The sequence below is a fragment of the Bos indicus genome, chromosome 12 (genome assembly GCF_029378745.1).
Source record: "Bos indicus isolate NIAB-ARS_2022 breed Sahiwal x Tharparkar chromosome 12, NIAB-ARS_B.indTharparkar_mat_pri_1.0, whole genome shotgun sequence".
Lineage (NCBI taxonomy): Eukaryota > Metazoa > Chordata > Mammalia > Artiodactyla > Bovidae > Bos > Bos indicus.
The window spans coordinates 69548276-69561091 of NC_091771.1; the positions used below are offsets into that span (position 1 = coordinate 69548276).

At 44.0% G+C, this 12816-nt stretch overlaps 1 protein-coding gene across 1 annotated transcript in view; it reads left to right on the forward strand.

The window, feature by feature from the left end:
- The first annotated feature begins 7636 nt into the window (after window positions 1-7636).
- Window positions 7637-12816, forward strand: part of LOC109567079 (ATP-binding cassette sub-family C member 4-like) — a 160055-nt gene continuing 154875 nt past the window's right edge. Inside the window, exon 1 of the mRNA XM_070799962.1 lies at window positions 7637-7657. Coding sequence (XP_070656063.1) covers window positions 7637-7657 — 21 coding nt within the window. The remainder of the gene's footprint in view (window positions 7658-12816) is intronic.

The following is a 12816-nucleotide window of genomic DNA, read 5'->3' on the forward strand; positions in this document are numbered from 1 at the left end:
CAGAGAAAGATTTACTCTAAGGGCCAAAGCAAGGAGTACAGGCGGTTCATGCTCAAAAGAGCTGAACTCTCTGATGGATTTCAGGGGAGGCTCTTTAAAAGCACAGTGAGGGAGAGAGTCCAGGGTGTGTGATCAGCTATTGCTCTATTCTTTAATTGGTTGGTAACAAAGCTAGTGTCACAGGGTTTAGCATCATCAATCCTTAGGCTCCCGCTGGTCAGGGTTTTTGCAGTTAACTGCATCTGGTGGAGTTTTTAGCAAAACAACTCAAGATATGCATCAGACACTGTTACTAGGTTCTTCAGGGAGGAGCTATAGACTGTTACATGGCTGATCTACTGTTTAAATATTTTTTGACAATATGTTCACATTCTTTTAATCATTAATCCTGAGTTGGCCTTTTGTGACTCAGGGAAGGCCTAGGAGAGTAAAGCTTTTCTATAACAAGAGACAGGCAGAGGAAAAGGGCGTGGGGAGGCGCACATACCCTGGGAAAGGTGCTGCTCCCCTACAGTTCTCCCACAGTGCCCTTTTTTGGTACTGATGAGGGCAGCTTGCCCAGAGGTCGGGCTGCTATTTCCTTTTACCAGCTTTCTCTAGGTCTTATCCACAGCTGAAAGGGGCATTTCTAAGCAGCGGGCGGGGGAGGGGGGCGGTTAGGGGCGGTGGCGAAGTCTATGCTCCCTCTGCACCTCCTCGGTGGGTGCCTGGGTTCACAGCAAGCATTTTGCTAGAGTCTGAAGTCAGATGAGTAGGTTGGGGCGTCCGGCAGGACCCAGTGTGGCGGGTAATTCACTTACCCACCTCTGCCAGCTGCCCTCATGGCCTTACCTTCCACCTGCGTGGCTCCTTGCAGTGTCCTCCCTAGCCTGGGGGTAGGGGGTGGGGGCGCTCCCATCGCTCCCGGCCCCAGGCACACCTCAGCTGTGGCAGAGGCGCGTAGCGGGCGACCTGGAGAGAGGGGGGCTGGGAGGGGGGCCAACAGGCAGCTGGCACTCCACTCCCAGAGACGCAGGTGGTTCTCAGTTCACGCCAAGCAGACTGGAGAGGCGGCCAGGTCGCCAACGTCTCTGTCCGGCCCTACAGGAACAGCGGCAGCGATTGCAAGGACGGCCACGACTCGCACCCACACCCTCGGCCAGCAAGATGTTGCAGGTGTTCCCGGAGGGGAAGCCCAACCCGCTGCAGGACGCGAACCTCTGCTCACGCCTGGTATTCTGGTGAGCGCACTGCCTGAGCTGAGACGCGCTGCCGAACTTAACGCTGCAGGCGCTTTTCCCGGGACCGATGGTCGGGACGAGGGAGCGCTTTCCGCTGGCGCTCTTACTGCCCGGCTTCTTGCCTTTGGTGGAGCCCTCCCACGCAGGCGGGGTGATTTCTGCCTGCACCTGGGCGCGCGCGGTGGGCGGGAACCTGACGGAGGTGGGGAGGGTGCCAGGGACCTGATGACTGGGGCGCATCTCTTTCCACTCGAAGCCCCGCTAGCCTCCAGTGCCCGGGAGCGGGAGGCTTGGGATGCTGCCCTGGGAGAGTCATCGCCCAACTGGAGAAGGACTGGATCCTCACACTCCATCCTTAGCCGGCTTCCCCAGTTACAGCTCCGGAGTTCGCAGTTCTGAACTAAAGTTGCACTCGTTTACCCTCCAAGCAAGCAGCTTATGAACAGCTTCCTTTATCTAATTAGTGCCCTGAACTGTTGTCACCTTCCAGTAATGTCTCCACCTTTTCCCATATTCCTTAGGTGACAGCTGAGTTCCAACTTCACTGGGACCCTTCGTCCCTGTGTCTATGACCGTATCTCCCTCTCTCCCGGTACACCTGTTACTGTGCATCCTGGTATTTGGTTGTGGCAAATTTCATGTGGGTGAAACAGTTATTTTGTATTTAACGAATGGGAACAGTATTCTTGAACATGTTTTGCTTTTGCCTGGGACACATAGCCACTACTGAAGAATGTATTTGACCAACCCCTTTCCTTAATTTGTAGTAGGAAATGGCAACCCACTCCAGTGTTCTTGCCTGGAGAATCCCATGGATAGGGGAGCCTGTAAGGCTACAGTCCACGGGGTCGCAAAGAGTCTGACACGACTGAGTATTTCCTTAACTGCTAGTATTTCTGCTTCCTCCTTTGAGGACAACCCTGGGGATGGGGTCCCCAAGCCTGTGGGGTCTTGTTTCTAGCCTTTAGGGAAGTGGTACGTGGTCTTGAAGCAGGTGGTCCTGCTACCTAGTTAGACGTCCTTCTCCTTGCCCCAGGACAGGCCAGTAAATTGGGAGAGGGATTGTTTGGACAAGGATTAGTCACTTTATTTGGAAAGTCAGAAGTCTGAGTAGACTGAAGGTTAATGTCCTAGAAAACCATCTTACCAAGTTCTGGACACTAGTTTCTTTTACAGAACAAAAAGGAGGGAAGTGAGGAGATAAAGTAGAAAGGCCATTTGTTGTTGTTGAGTTGCTAAGTCATGTCTGACTCTTTCGTGACCCCATGGACTGTAGCCCGCCAGGCTCCTCTGTCCATGTGATTTCCTAGGCAAGAATACTGGAGAGGGTTGCCATTCCTTCTCCACAGGATCTTCCCCACCCAGGGATCAAATGCACACCTTCTGCATTGGCAGGTGGTTTCTTTATCACTGAGCCACCTGGGAAACCCCCAAAGGTCATAAGTTATTGCAAATATCTCCTGGTTTCCTCTGAGAGGGGAGGTGTTAATATCTTTTGTCCTGCAGCCATTCATAGATGGTCTGGGTCAGGATGTTTCCTGTGAGCTAAACAAAGGTATTTTAGTTTAACATTAAAAGGCTTGAGGGGACATTATGTATACTTTGAGCTATAGATATCCCTTTCCTGATTAACTTGTAGCAAAATCAATAGAATACAAAGGTTAAAATAAAAGAAATAGATCTATCATGGAATCCAATTTTTTCTTCCCTATTATAGTCCTGCCCTGGAGTCCTTTGATCTTGAAAGCACTGAAGGTCCTTGAGCTGGGAGGAAACACAGATGAAAAAGGGTTCAGAGGTGAAACTCTTCTCCCACTCTCTTAGGCCACGCTGTAGGGCCTGCTGGGATTTTAGTTCCCCAACCAGGGATTGAACCCACACTCCCTGCAGTGGAAGTTCAGACTCTTAACCATTGACCCACCAGGGAAGTCCCTGAAACTTCAGTTTTCCATGTAGTAGCTGAGACTATTAACTAGGTGGGTCTCAGCCTTTGGGCTTTGATCACACTTGGGTGATTATTAGATTTTTTGTGCTGAGAACCCAATCTTTGCATCTTTCCTACATATTCTGATATTTCCTTTTTATGGGACCACCTAGGGGACCCCAGGGGGATGGGAGTTCCTATGCTTCTTTCCATTGTGGTGTTCAATTTGTGTAGCTGCATTTCTGGGTCATTTGGTGGCCCTTAAGGAAAGAGGGGCCTAGAGGAAGGAATATGGATAGGTTACCTTAAATGGTAACAAAGTAGACAACTGTCTCCTTAATTTCAGGCAGTGTTATAGCCAAAATCTTGGCTTTCTCTGCCTACTGATGCCAAATAAAAAAATATGGAGAAAGAGTTTGGAGGGAATAGAAAGATGGCTTTAAAAATCAGCCAGCAGAGGGGAGAACACAGCAGGCTAATGCCTCAAGAACCATGTACCCCCACCCCGGGGAACCAAGAAACTTTATATAGCCTGGCTCTTGTGGTCTTAGGCTAAATGATAAAGTTCAGAGTAATGATGTTTTTGGGCTTCCAAGGTGGTGCAGTGGTAAAGAATCTGCCTGCCAATGCAGGAGATGCAAGACAGGTGGGTTTGATCCCTGGGTCAGGAAGATCCCCTAGAGTAGGAAATGGAAATTCATTCTACATTCCTGCCTGGAAAACTCCATGGACAGAGGAGCCTGGTGGGCCATAGATTATGGGTTTGCAAGGAGTCGGACATGACTGAACACAAACAGCACAATGAAGTTTTTGCATTTTTTTCTTCCTGTATTATTTCAAAACAGTCACAGCTGGCATCAGGCAGCCTGGTAACAGGGGTCCACTTGTCTTGGATTTTTGGCCTGCAGTCTTCTTTCTGAAATGCAAACAACTGTAAAGGGTAGTTTTCCGTAAGAGAGGTTAGGGAGAGCAAATACCAACTGCAGGATGTAATTTACCTAGTATTAGGGGGTGATACAGAGAAGGCAATGGCAACCCACTCCAGTACTCTTGCCTGGAAAATCCCATGGATGGAGGAGCCTGGTAGGCTGCAGTCAATGGGGTCGCTAAGAGTCGGACATGACTGGGCGACTTCACTTTCACTTTACACTTTCATGCATTGGAGGAGGATATGGCAACCCACTCCAGTACTCTTGCCTGGAGAATCCCAGGGACGGTAGGGCCTGGTGGGCTGCCGTCTATGGGGTCACACAGAGTCGGACACGACTGAAGCGACTTAGCAGCAGCAGCAGCAGCAGCAGCAGGGAGTGATAGGTTGGCTTCTGGTTACACTACAGGTTCAGTTCAGTTCAGTTCAATTGCTCAGTCGTGTCCGACTCTTTGTGACCCCATGAATCGCAGCACGCCAGGCCTCCCTGTCCATCACCAACTCCCGGAGTTCACTCAGACTCATGTCCATCGAGTCAGTGATGCCATCCAGCCATCTCATCCTCTGTCGTCCCCTTCTCCTCCTGCCCCCAATCCCTCCCAGCATCAGAGTCTTTGCCAATGAGTCAACTCTTAGCGTGAGGTGGCCAAAGTACTGGAGTTTCAGCTTCAGCATCATTCCTTCCAAAGAAATCCCAGGGCTGATCTCCCTCAGAATGGACTGGTTGGATCTCCTTGCAGTTCAAGGGACTCTCAAAGGACTTCTCCAATACCACAGTTCAAAATCATCAATTCTTCAGCGCTCAGCCTTCTTCACAGTCCAACTCTCACATTCATACATGACCACTGGAAAAACCATAGCCTTGACTAGACGAATCTTTGTTGGCAAAGTAATGTCTCTGCTTTTCAATATGCTATCTAGGTTGGTCATAACCTTTCTTCCAAGGAGTAAGCGTCTTTTAATTTCATGGCTGCAATCACCATCTGCAGTGATTTTGGAGCCCAGAAAAATAAAGTCTGACACTGTTTCCACTGTTTCCCCATCTATTTCCCATGAAGTGGTGGGACTGGATGCCATGATCTTCGTTTTCTGAATGTTGAGCTTTAAGCCAACTTTTTCACTCTCCACTTTCACTTTCATCAAGAGGCTTTTTAGTTCCTCTTCACTTTCTGCCGTAAGGGTGGTGTCATCTGCATATCTGAGGTTATTGATATTTCTCCTGGCAATCTTGATTCCAGCTTGTGTTTCCTCCAGTCCAGCGTTTCTCATGATGTACTCTGCATATAAGTTAAATAAACAGGGTGACAATATACAGCTTTGATGTACTCCTTTTCCTATTTGGAACCAGTCTGTTGTTCCATGTCCAGTTCTAACTGTTGCTTCCTGACCTGCATACAGATTTCTCAAAAAGCAGGTCAGGTGATCTGGTATTCCCATCTCTTTCAGAATTTTCCACAGTTTATTGTGATCCACACAGTCAAAGACTTTGGTATAGTCAATAAAGCAGAAATAGATGTTTTTCTGGAACTCTCTTGCTTTTTCGATGATCCAGAGGATGTTGGCAATTTGATCTCTGGTTCCTCTGCCTTTTCTAAAACCAGCTTGAACATCTGGAAGTTCACGGTTCACATAATTGCTGAAGCCTGGCTTGGAGAATTTTGAGCATTACTTTACTAGCATGTGAGATGAGTGCAATTATGCGGTAGTTTGAACATTCTTTGGCATTGCCTTTCTTTGGGATTGGAATGAAAACTGACCTTTTCCAGTCCTGTGGCCACTGCTGACTTTTCCAAATTTGCTGGCATTTTGAGTGCAGCACTTTCACAGCATCATCTTTCAGGATTTGAAATAGCTCAACTGGAATTCCATCACCTCCACTAGCTTTGTTTGTAGTGATGCTTTCTAAGGTCCACTTGACTTCACATTCCAGGATGCCAGGCTCTAGGTGAGTGATCACACCATCATGATTATCTGGGTCATGAAGATCTTTTTTGTACAGTTCTTCTGTGTATTCTTGCCACCTCTTCTTAATATCTTCTGCTTCTGTTAGGTCCATACCATTTCTGTCCTTTATTGAGCCCATCTTTGCATGAAATGTTCCCTTGGTATCTCTAATTTTCTTGAAGAGATCTCTAGTCTTTCCCATTCTGTTGTTTTCCTCTATTTCTTTGTATTGATTGCTGAGGTAGGCTTTCTTATCTCTTCTTGTTATTCTTTGGAACTCTGCATTCATATGCTTATATCTTTCCTTTTCTCGTTTGCTTTTCACTTCTCTTCTTTTCACAGCTATTTGTAAGGCCTCCCCAGACAGCCATTTTGCTTTTTTGCATTTCTTTTCCATGGGGATGGTCTTGATCCCTGTCTCCTGTACAATGTCACGAACCTCATTCCATAGTTCATCAGGCACTCTATCTATCAGATCTAGGCCCTTAAATCTATTTCTCACTTCCACTGTATAATCATAAGGAATTTGATTTAGGTCATACCTGAATGGTCTAGTGGTTTTCCCTACTTTCTTCAATTTAAGTCTGAATTTTGGCAATAAGGAGTTCATGGTCTGAGCCACAGTCAGCTCCTGGTCTTGTTTTTGCTGACTGTATAGAGCTTCTCCATCTTTGGCTGCAAAGAATATAATCAATCTGATTTCGGTGTTGACCATCTGGTGATGTCCATGTGTAGAGTCTTCTCTTGTGTTGTTGGAAGAGGGTGTTTGCTATGTAGTAACAGTTAAAGTAAAACTGGAAGTGATTAACTCTTCCAGGCCTGTCCATGTTTCTTCCCTAGACTGTTCACTGTTCTTACTTCCCTTCTTTTCAGGAGAGGGAAAACTTCATTTCTACTTTTGCTGCAATAGCAGGGCAAGGAACTCTCCAAGCATGTTCTGTTTTTGAGTTTCAAAGTGTATGTGCTTGGAAATAGGAAGGTGAGGAGTTCTAATTTTGGACTAGGAAACTGTGACCCTGAGACACCTCTTTGAATTGTTTGTTTGATATTTGATAGTAATAACACTGCTGCTGCTGCTGCTAAGTCGCTTCAGTCATGTCCAACTCTGTGAGACCCCATAGATGGCAACCCACCAGGCTCCCCCATCCCTGGGATTCTCCAGGCAAGAACACTGGAGTGGGTTGCCATTTCCTTCTCCAATGCATGAAAGTGAAAAGTGAAAGTGAAGTTGCCCAGTCATGTCTGACTCTTAGCGACCCCATGGACTGCAGCCTGCCAGGCTCCTCCGTCCATGGGATTTTCCAGGCAAGAGTACTGGAGTCGGTTGACATTCCCTTCTCCAGTAATAACACTAGCTGTGGATAATTAAGTATGGATGATCAAAGCTCTGTTCTGTCTTATAATCCCCCTAGCGGGTATTTTTGTAGAGCTGGAAACTCTTCAGTTTCCATTAATAAAAGGAGTTTGTATTTCTCCCTGTACCTTTGAAATGGGAATCTGAGTTCTTGTTCATGGAGCCCAAGAATGAACTTCACGAACATGCAAACACTCATGGTAGCAAACAAGCAGGATTTATTTTAAGGTAAAGAGAAGTACAAAGCCCCAGCATAGACACTGAGAATGGGTGAAGTTCCCCAAAAGGTGAGAATTATAGCAGTTTATGTCTTTATTAGTATTGATCTGTTCCTTTTTGGTTGGCTCATGTCCCTGACGTATGTAATCTCTGACCAATCAGTTTGAAGGCCACTATGTACACTTTGTCATCTTTATGGTATTTTTTGATCCCCAGTTTTTCAGTTTTTTTAGACATTGAGTCGCCATTCCTATGATTCTTTCTCATGACCCCAGGCCACTGTTTAAGGACCAGATGTATGGGTTAAGAGTTAATGGTCCATCTGGTATTTTTCTTCTTGATAAATTGGACAGCACTAATGATTGTCCTGTCTTGGGTCTGGATATTTTATGACCAACCAGACTGAGGTGGTATTCTTTTGGATGCATGGAAACTGGAACAACAAGTATGGCTTTAGGTTAATGGGTTGAGATGTTTATTTGAGAGGGTTGCAATTAAAAAAAGGAACTGAGGTCTCAGACCTACACTGACTGCCTAGCAATTTCTACCTCACTGTGAGAGGTAAATAATCTACTTGGGCTTTCAAGGAGAAAAAATAGAGAAAGGCCTTAAAAATTTTTTTTAGCAAGTTATTTATATTTATTTATTTATTTGGCTGTTCTGGGTCTTTGTTGCGGCATATGGGATCTTTGTTGCTACATGTGAGCTTTCTTTAATTGCAGTGGGCAGGGGATGATTTGAGCTGTGGTGCATGGGCTTCTCATGGTGGTGGCTTCTTCTGTTGTGGAACACAGGTTCTAGGGCATGCGAGTTGTTGTAGCAGGCAGGCTCAGTAGCTGTGATGCTCAGGCTTAGTTGCCCCACAGCATGTGGGATCTTAGTTCCTGGACTAGGGATCAAACTCCTGTTTCCTGCACTGGCAGGCAGATTCTTAACACTGGGCCAGGGAGGTTTTAAGAGAAAGGCCTTTTTAAACTCAAGCAGAAAAACTGAGATCTCTGGTTTCGTCCTTATGTAAAAATTAATTTGTAAATGAGCTCTACTTAACTGACTTAAAAGTAAACCCTTACAAATTAAATACTACTTGCAAATCTTTAAAACATCAGCCAAATATATTGCAGGTTCACATGATCTGGGGAATATTTAGTACTGAATCATGTACTATTGAAGCTAGCTTAAGCTTGTTAGTTTGATTAACATAGGCATTTGTCATCAAGAAAAATAACTTGATATGATAAAAGGTAAACTGTATAGCAATACTTATGTTTTGAAAATGTCATCTCAAATCCCTTCAGATTTTGATAACCTGAAACTAAAGCTGATTGATAAGAATTCATTGACTATCTGTGCCATTTCAAATAGGATAAAATATTGGAACATTTGTTGCTGGGCAGGTCTAAGTTGACCTACGTTTATTTGCCTTGTTAGGAAAGGAAAACTAAAGCATAAGTTTCCAATCAGGAAGTGCTGGTATGACAAACAGTTCACAATTACTTGCCACTTGGTTTTCACTAGGAATTAATAAGATTTTTAAGAGTTGAGGATTCTATTTTAAATATGTGACTAAAGCTGCTAAAAATAATAAAAGAAACATTTCAGTATATAGTAGGAAATATGTTTTGAGTAGAAAAAGGAGTTTTGTACATGGTTGAGCTGAGGTTAGGTTAAACTTAATTAAGTAAATGGATTTTATTATTAAAATTAGGCTGGTACAGTACTAGATTTGTTTCCACTCTGCTAAGAAATTAAGTTTTACTTAGAATACTGCTTTTGACAACAGATTTTGTGAATTTCCTTGCCTTTAAATGATCTGTATGTGTTTGTAAATATTCACAGTGGCCTAGGATCCTTTTTTAAAATTATTTATTTTTTTATTTTTTATTTTATTTATTTATTTATTTATTTCTCATGTGTTCCCCATCCTGAACCCTCCTCCCTCCTCCCTCCCGATACCATCCCTCTGGGTTGTCCCAGTGCACCAGCCCCAAGCATCCAGCATCGTGCATTGAACCTGGACTGGCATCTTGTTTCATACATGACATTTCACATGTTTCAATGCCATTCTCCCAAATCTTCCCGCCCTCTCCCTCTCCCACAGAGTCCATAAGCCTGTTCTATACATCATTGTCTCTTTTGCTGTCTCGTATACAGGGTTATCGTTACCATCTTTCTAAATTCCATATATATGCGTTAGTATACTGTATTGGTGTTTTTCCTTCTGGCTTACTTCACTCTGTATAATAGGCTCCAGTTTCATCCACCTCATTAGAACTGATTCAAATGTATTCTTTTTAATGGCTGAGTAATACTCCATTGTGTATATGTACCACAGCTTAATTATTTATTTTTGATTGGAGGATAATTGCTTTACAATATCGTGTTGGTTTGTGCCGTACATCAACATGAATCAGCCATAGGTATATATATGTTCCCTTCCTCTTGAACCTCTCTCCTACCTCCCACTGCATCCACCCCTCTAGGTTGACACAGAGCACCAGGTTGAGCTCCCTGAGTTGTCATACAGTAAATTCCCACTGGTTATCTATTTTACATATGGTAATATATCTGTTTCCTTGTTATTCTCTCAACTAGTCCCGTCCTCTCCTTCCCCCACTTTGACCACAAGTCTGTTTTCTATGTCTGTGTCTCCATTTCTGCCTTGCAAATAGGTCATCAGTACCATCTTTGTAGATTCCATATACATATGCATTAAAATATGATATTTGTTTTCCTCTTTCTGACTTCACTCTGCATAACAGGCTCTGGGTTCATCCACCTCATTAGAATAGCCTCAAATGTGTTCCTTTTTATGGCTGAGTAATATTCCATTGCATATATGTACCACAACTTCTTTATCTATTCATCTGTTGATGGACATTTAGGTTGCTTCCATGTTCTATCCATTGTTAATAGTGCTGCAGTGAACATTGGAATACATGTGTCTTTTTCAGTTACGGTTTTCTCAGGATATATGTCCAGTAGTGGGATTGCTGGGCACAGTGGATTATGATTCTATCTGACCAAATGTTTTGAAAACTTTTTGATATTTTTCACAAACATACTGCCAAATTCCAAAGGTCTTTTGACTTCAGCTAACTTTCAGTTGCTTCAGAGAGCCTCTGAACCATCTCAGAGAAGAAAATTTTAACTAGGATTTGTTTGTATGTTAAATTACACAGGAAGCATTGTCAAATGAATGTTAACCCCCTAAGATTATATAGTATGAATAAATATTATTAATATAAATATCACAGAAATTATATATAGGTTCTAAAATTTGAGTATCTTCTGATAAAATGTTACTAGTCATAATCTAGTTATTACATTGTAATTAGGTGTTTAACTGTGCCTTTTAACTCTATTATTTATAGACAGTTCTGATGCTTTGGCAAAAGTGCTTCATCTTCAAGAAGCTTCATAGGACTTTTTGACAAGTGCAGGTCTCTGATAAATTTCAAATGATACTGCTGAACTGGTACCACATTAAAAATCCTAATGGAAAATGTGATGGCGTCTAAAGAATTAACAAAGGTATTGATTACCAAGTAAACTGGTGAATGTGGTTATAATGTTTATGTTCTTTTTTTTTCTGGAATGCTATTGGTTTTGATCTGTTTTCCAGATATAGGGAAGCCCTTCCCCTCAAGTTACTCATGACTTATAGCAATTTGGTAAATTATCCCTCTGTGAATAAAATGAAATAGTTTTCCTTTTTTGAGGTGGGGGGCTGGTTCCTCCAGAAACTGGAGTCTTTTGGGTTCTAAGCAGCCTTACTCTGCATATAAGTTAAATAAGCAGGGTGACGATATACAGCTTTGGTGTACTCCTTTCCTCATTTGGAATCAGTCAGTTGTGCCATGTCCAATTCTAACTGTTGCTTCTTGACCTGCATACAGGTTTCTCAGGAAGCAGGTAAGGTGGTCTGGTATTCCCATCTCTTTAAGAATTTTCCAGAGTTTGTTGTGATCCACACAGTTAAAGGCTCCTCTGGACAGCCAGAGGAAAGGTTGAGGATGGTCTCATGGATGCAAGTCTCATTGATGAAATGATGGGAATTGATCTCAATCTCTAATCTTTAAAGTATATTTGGGGGTATCTCCAGATCTCCACGGGCAGGGGTTTCAAACTGTTCTCACACAGAGTGAGGGACTCAGCTGATGATCTTTGTTTAGTCAGCGGTCCCCTGAACCTGAATAACCATGAGGGAACGTACCCAGTACCCATGGGCTATGGAGTGCTGCCCCCTTCTGGTTGTGGCAGAGCAGTGCCTAATCCAGAAGCCCGAACAGGGAGGGAACTCAGCGTGTGGTCCCGATCAGATCAGATCAGTCGCTCAGTCGTGTCCGACTCTTTGCGACCCCATGAATCGCAGCATGCCAGGCCTCCCTGTCCATCACTAACTCCCGGAGTTCACTTAGACTTACGTCCATCGAGTCAGTGATGCCATCCAGCCATCTCATTCTCTGTCATCCCCTCCTCCTCTTGCCCCCAGTCCCTCCCAGCATCAGAGTCTTTTCCAATGAGTCAACTCTTCAGATGAGGTGGCCAAAGTACTGGAGTTTCAGCTTTAGCATCATTCCTTCCAAAGAAATCCCAGGGCTGATCCCCCTCAGAATGGACTGGTTGGATCTCCTTGCAGTCCAAGGGACTCTCAAGAGTCTTCTCCAACACCACAGTTCAAAAGCATCAATTCTTCTGTGCTCAGCTTTCTTCACAGTCCAACTCTCACATCCATACATGACCACTGGAAAAACCATAGCCTTGACTAGACGAACCTTTGTTGGCAAAGTAATGTCCCTGCTTTTGAATATGCTATCTAGGTTGGTCATAACTTTCCTTCCAAGGAGCAAGCGTCTTTTAATTTCATGGCTGCAGTCACCATCTGCAGTGATTTTGGAGCCCAGAAAAATAAAGTCTGACACTGTTTCCACTGTTTCCCCATCTATTTCCCATGAAGTGGTGGGACTGGATGCCATGATCTTCATTTTCTGAATGTTGAGCTTTAAGCCAACTTTTTCACTCTCCACTTTCACTTTCATCAAGAGGCTTTTTAGTTCCTCTTCACTTTCTGCCATAAGGGTGGTGTCATCTGCATATCTAAGGTTATTGATATTTCTCCCGGCAGTCTTGATTCCAGCTTGTGTTTCTTCCAGCCCAGCGTTTCTCATGATGTACTCTGCATATAAGTTAAATAAACAGGGTGACAATATACAGCCTCTGCGAACTC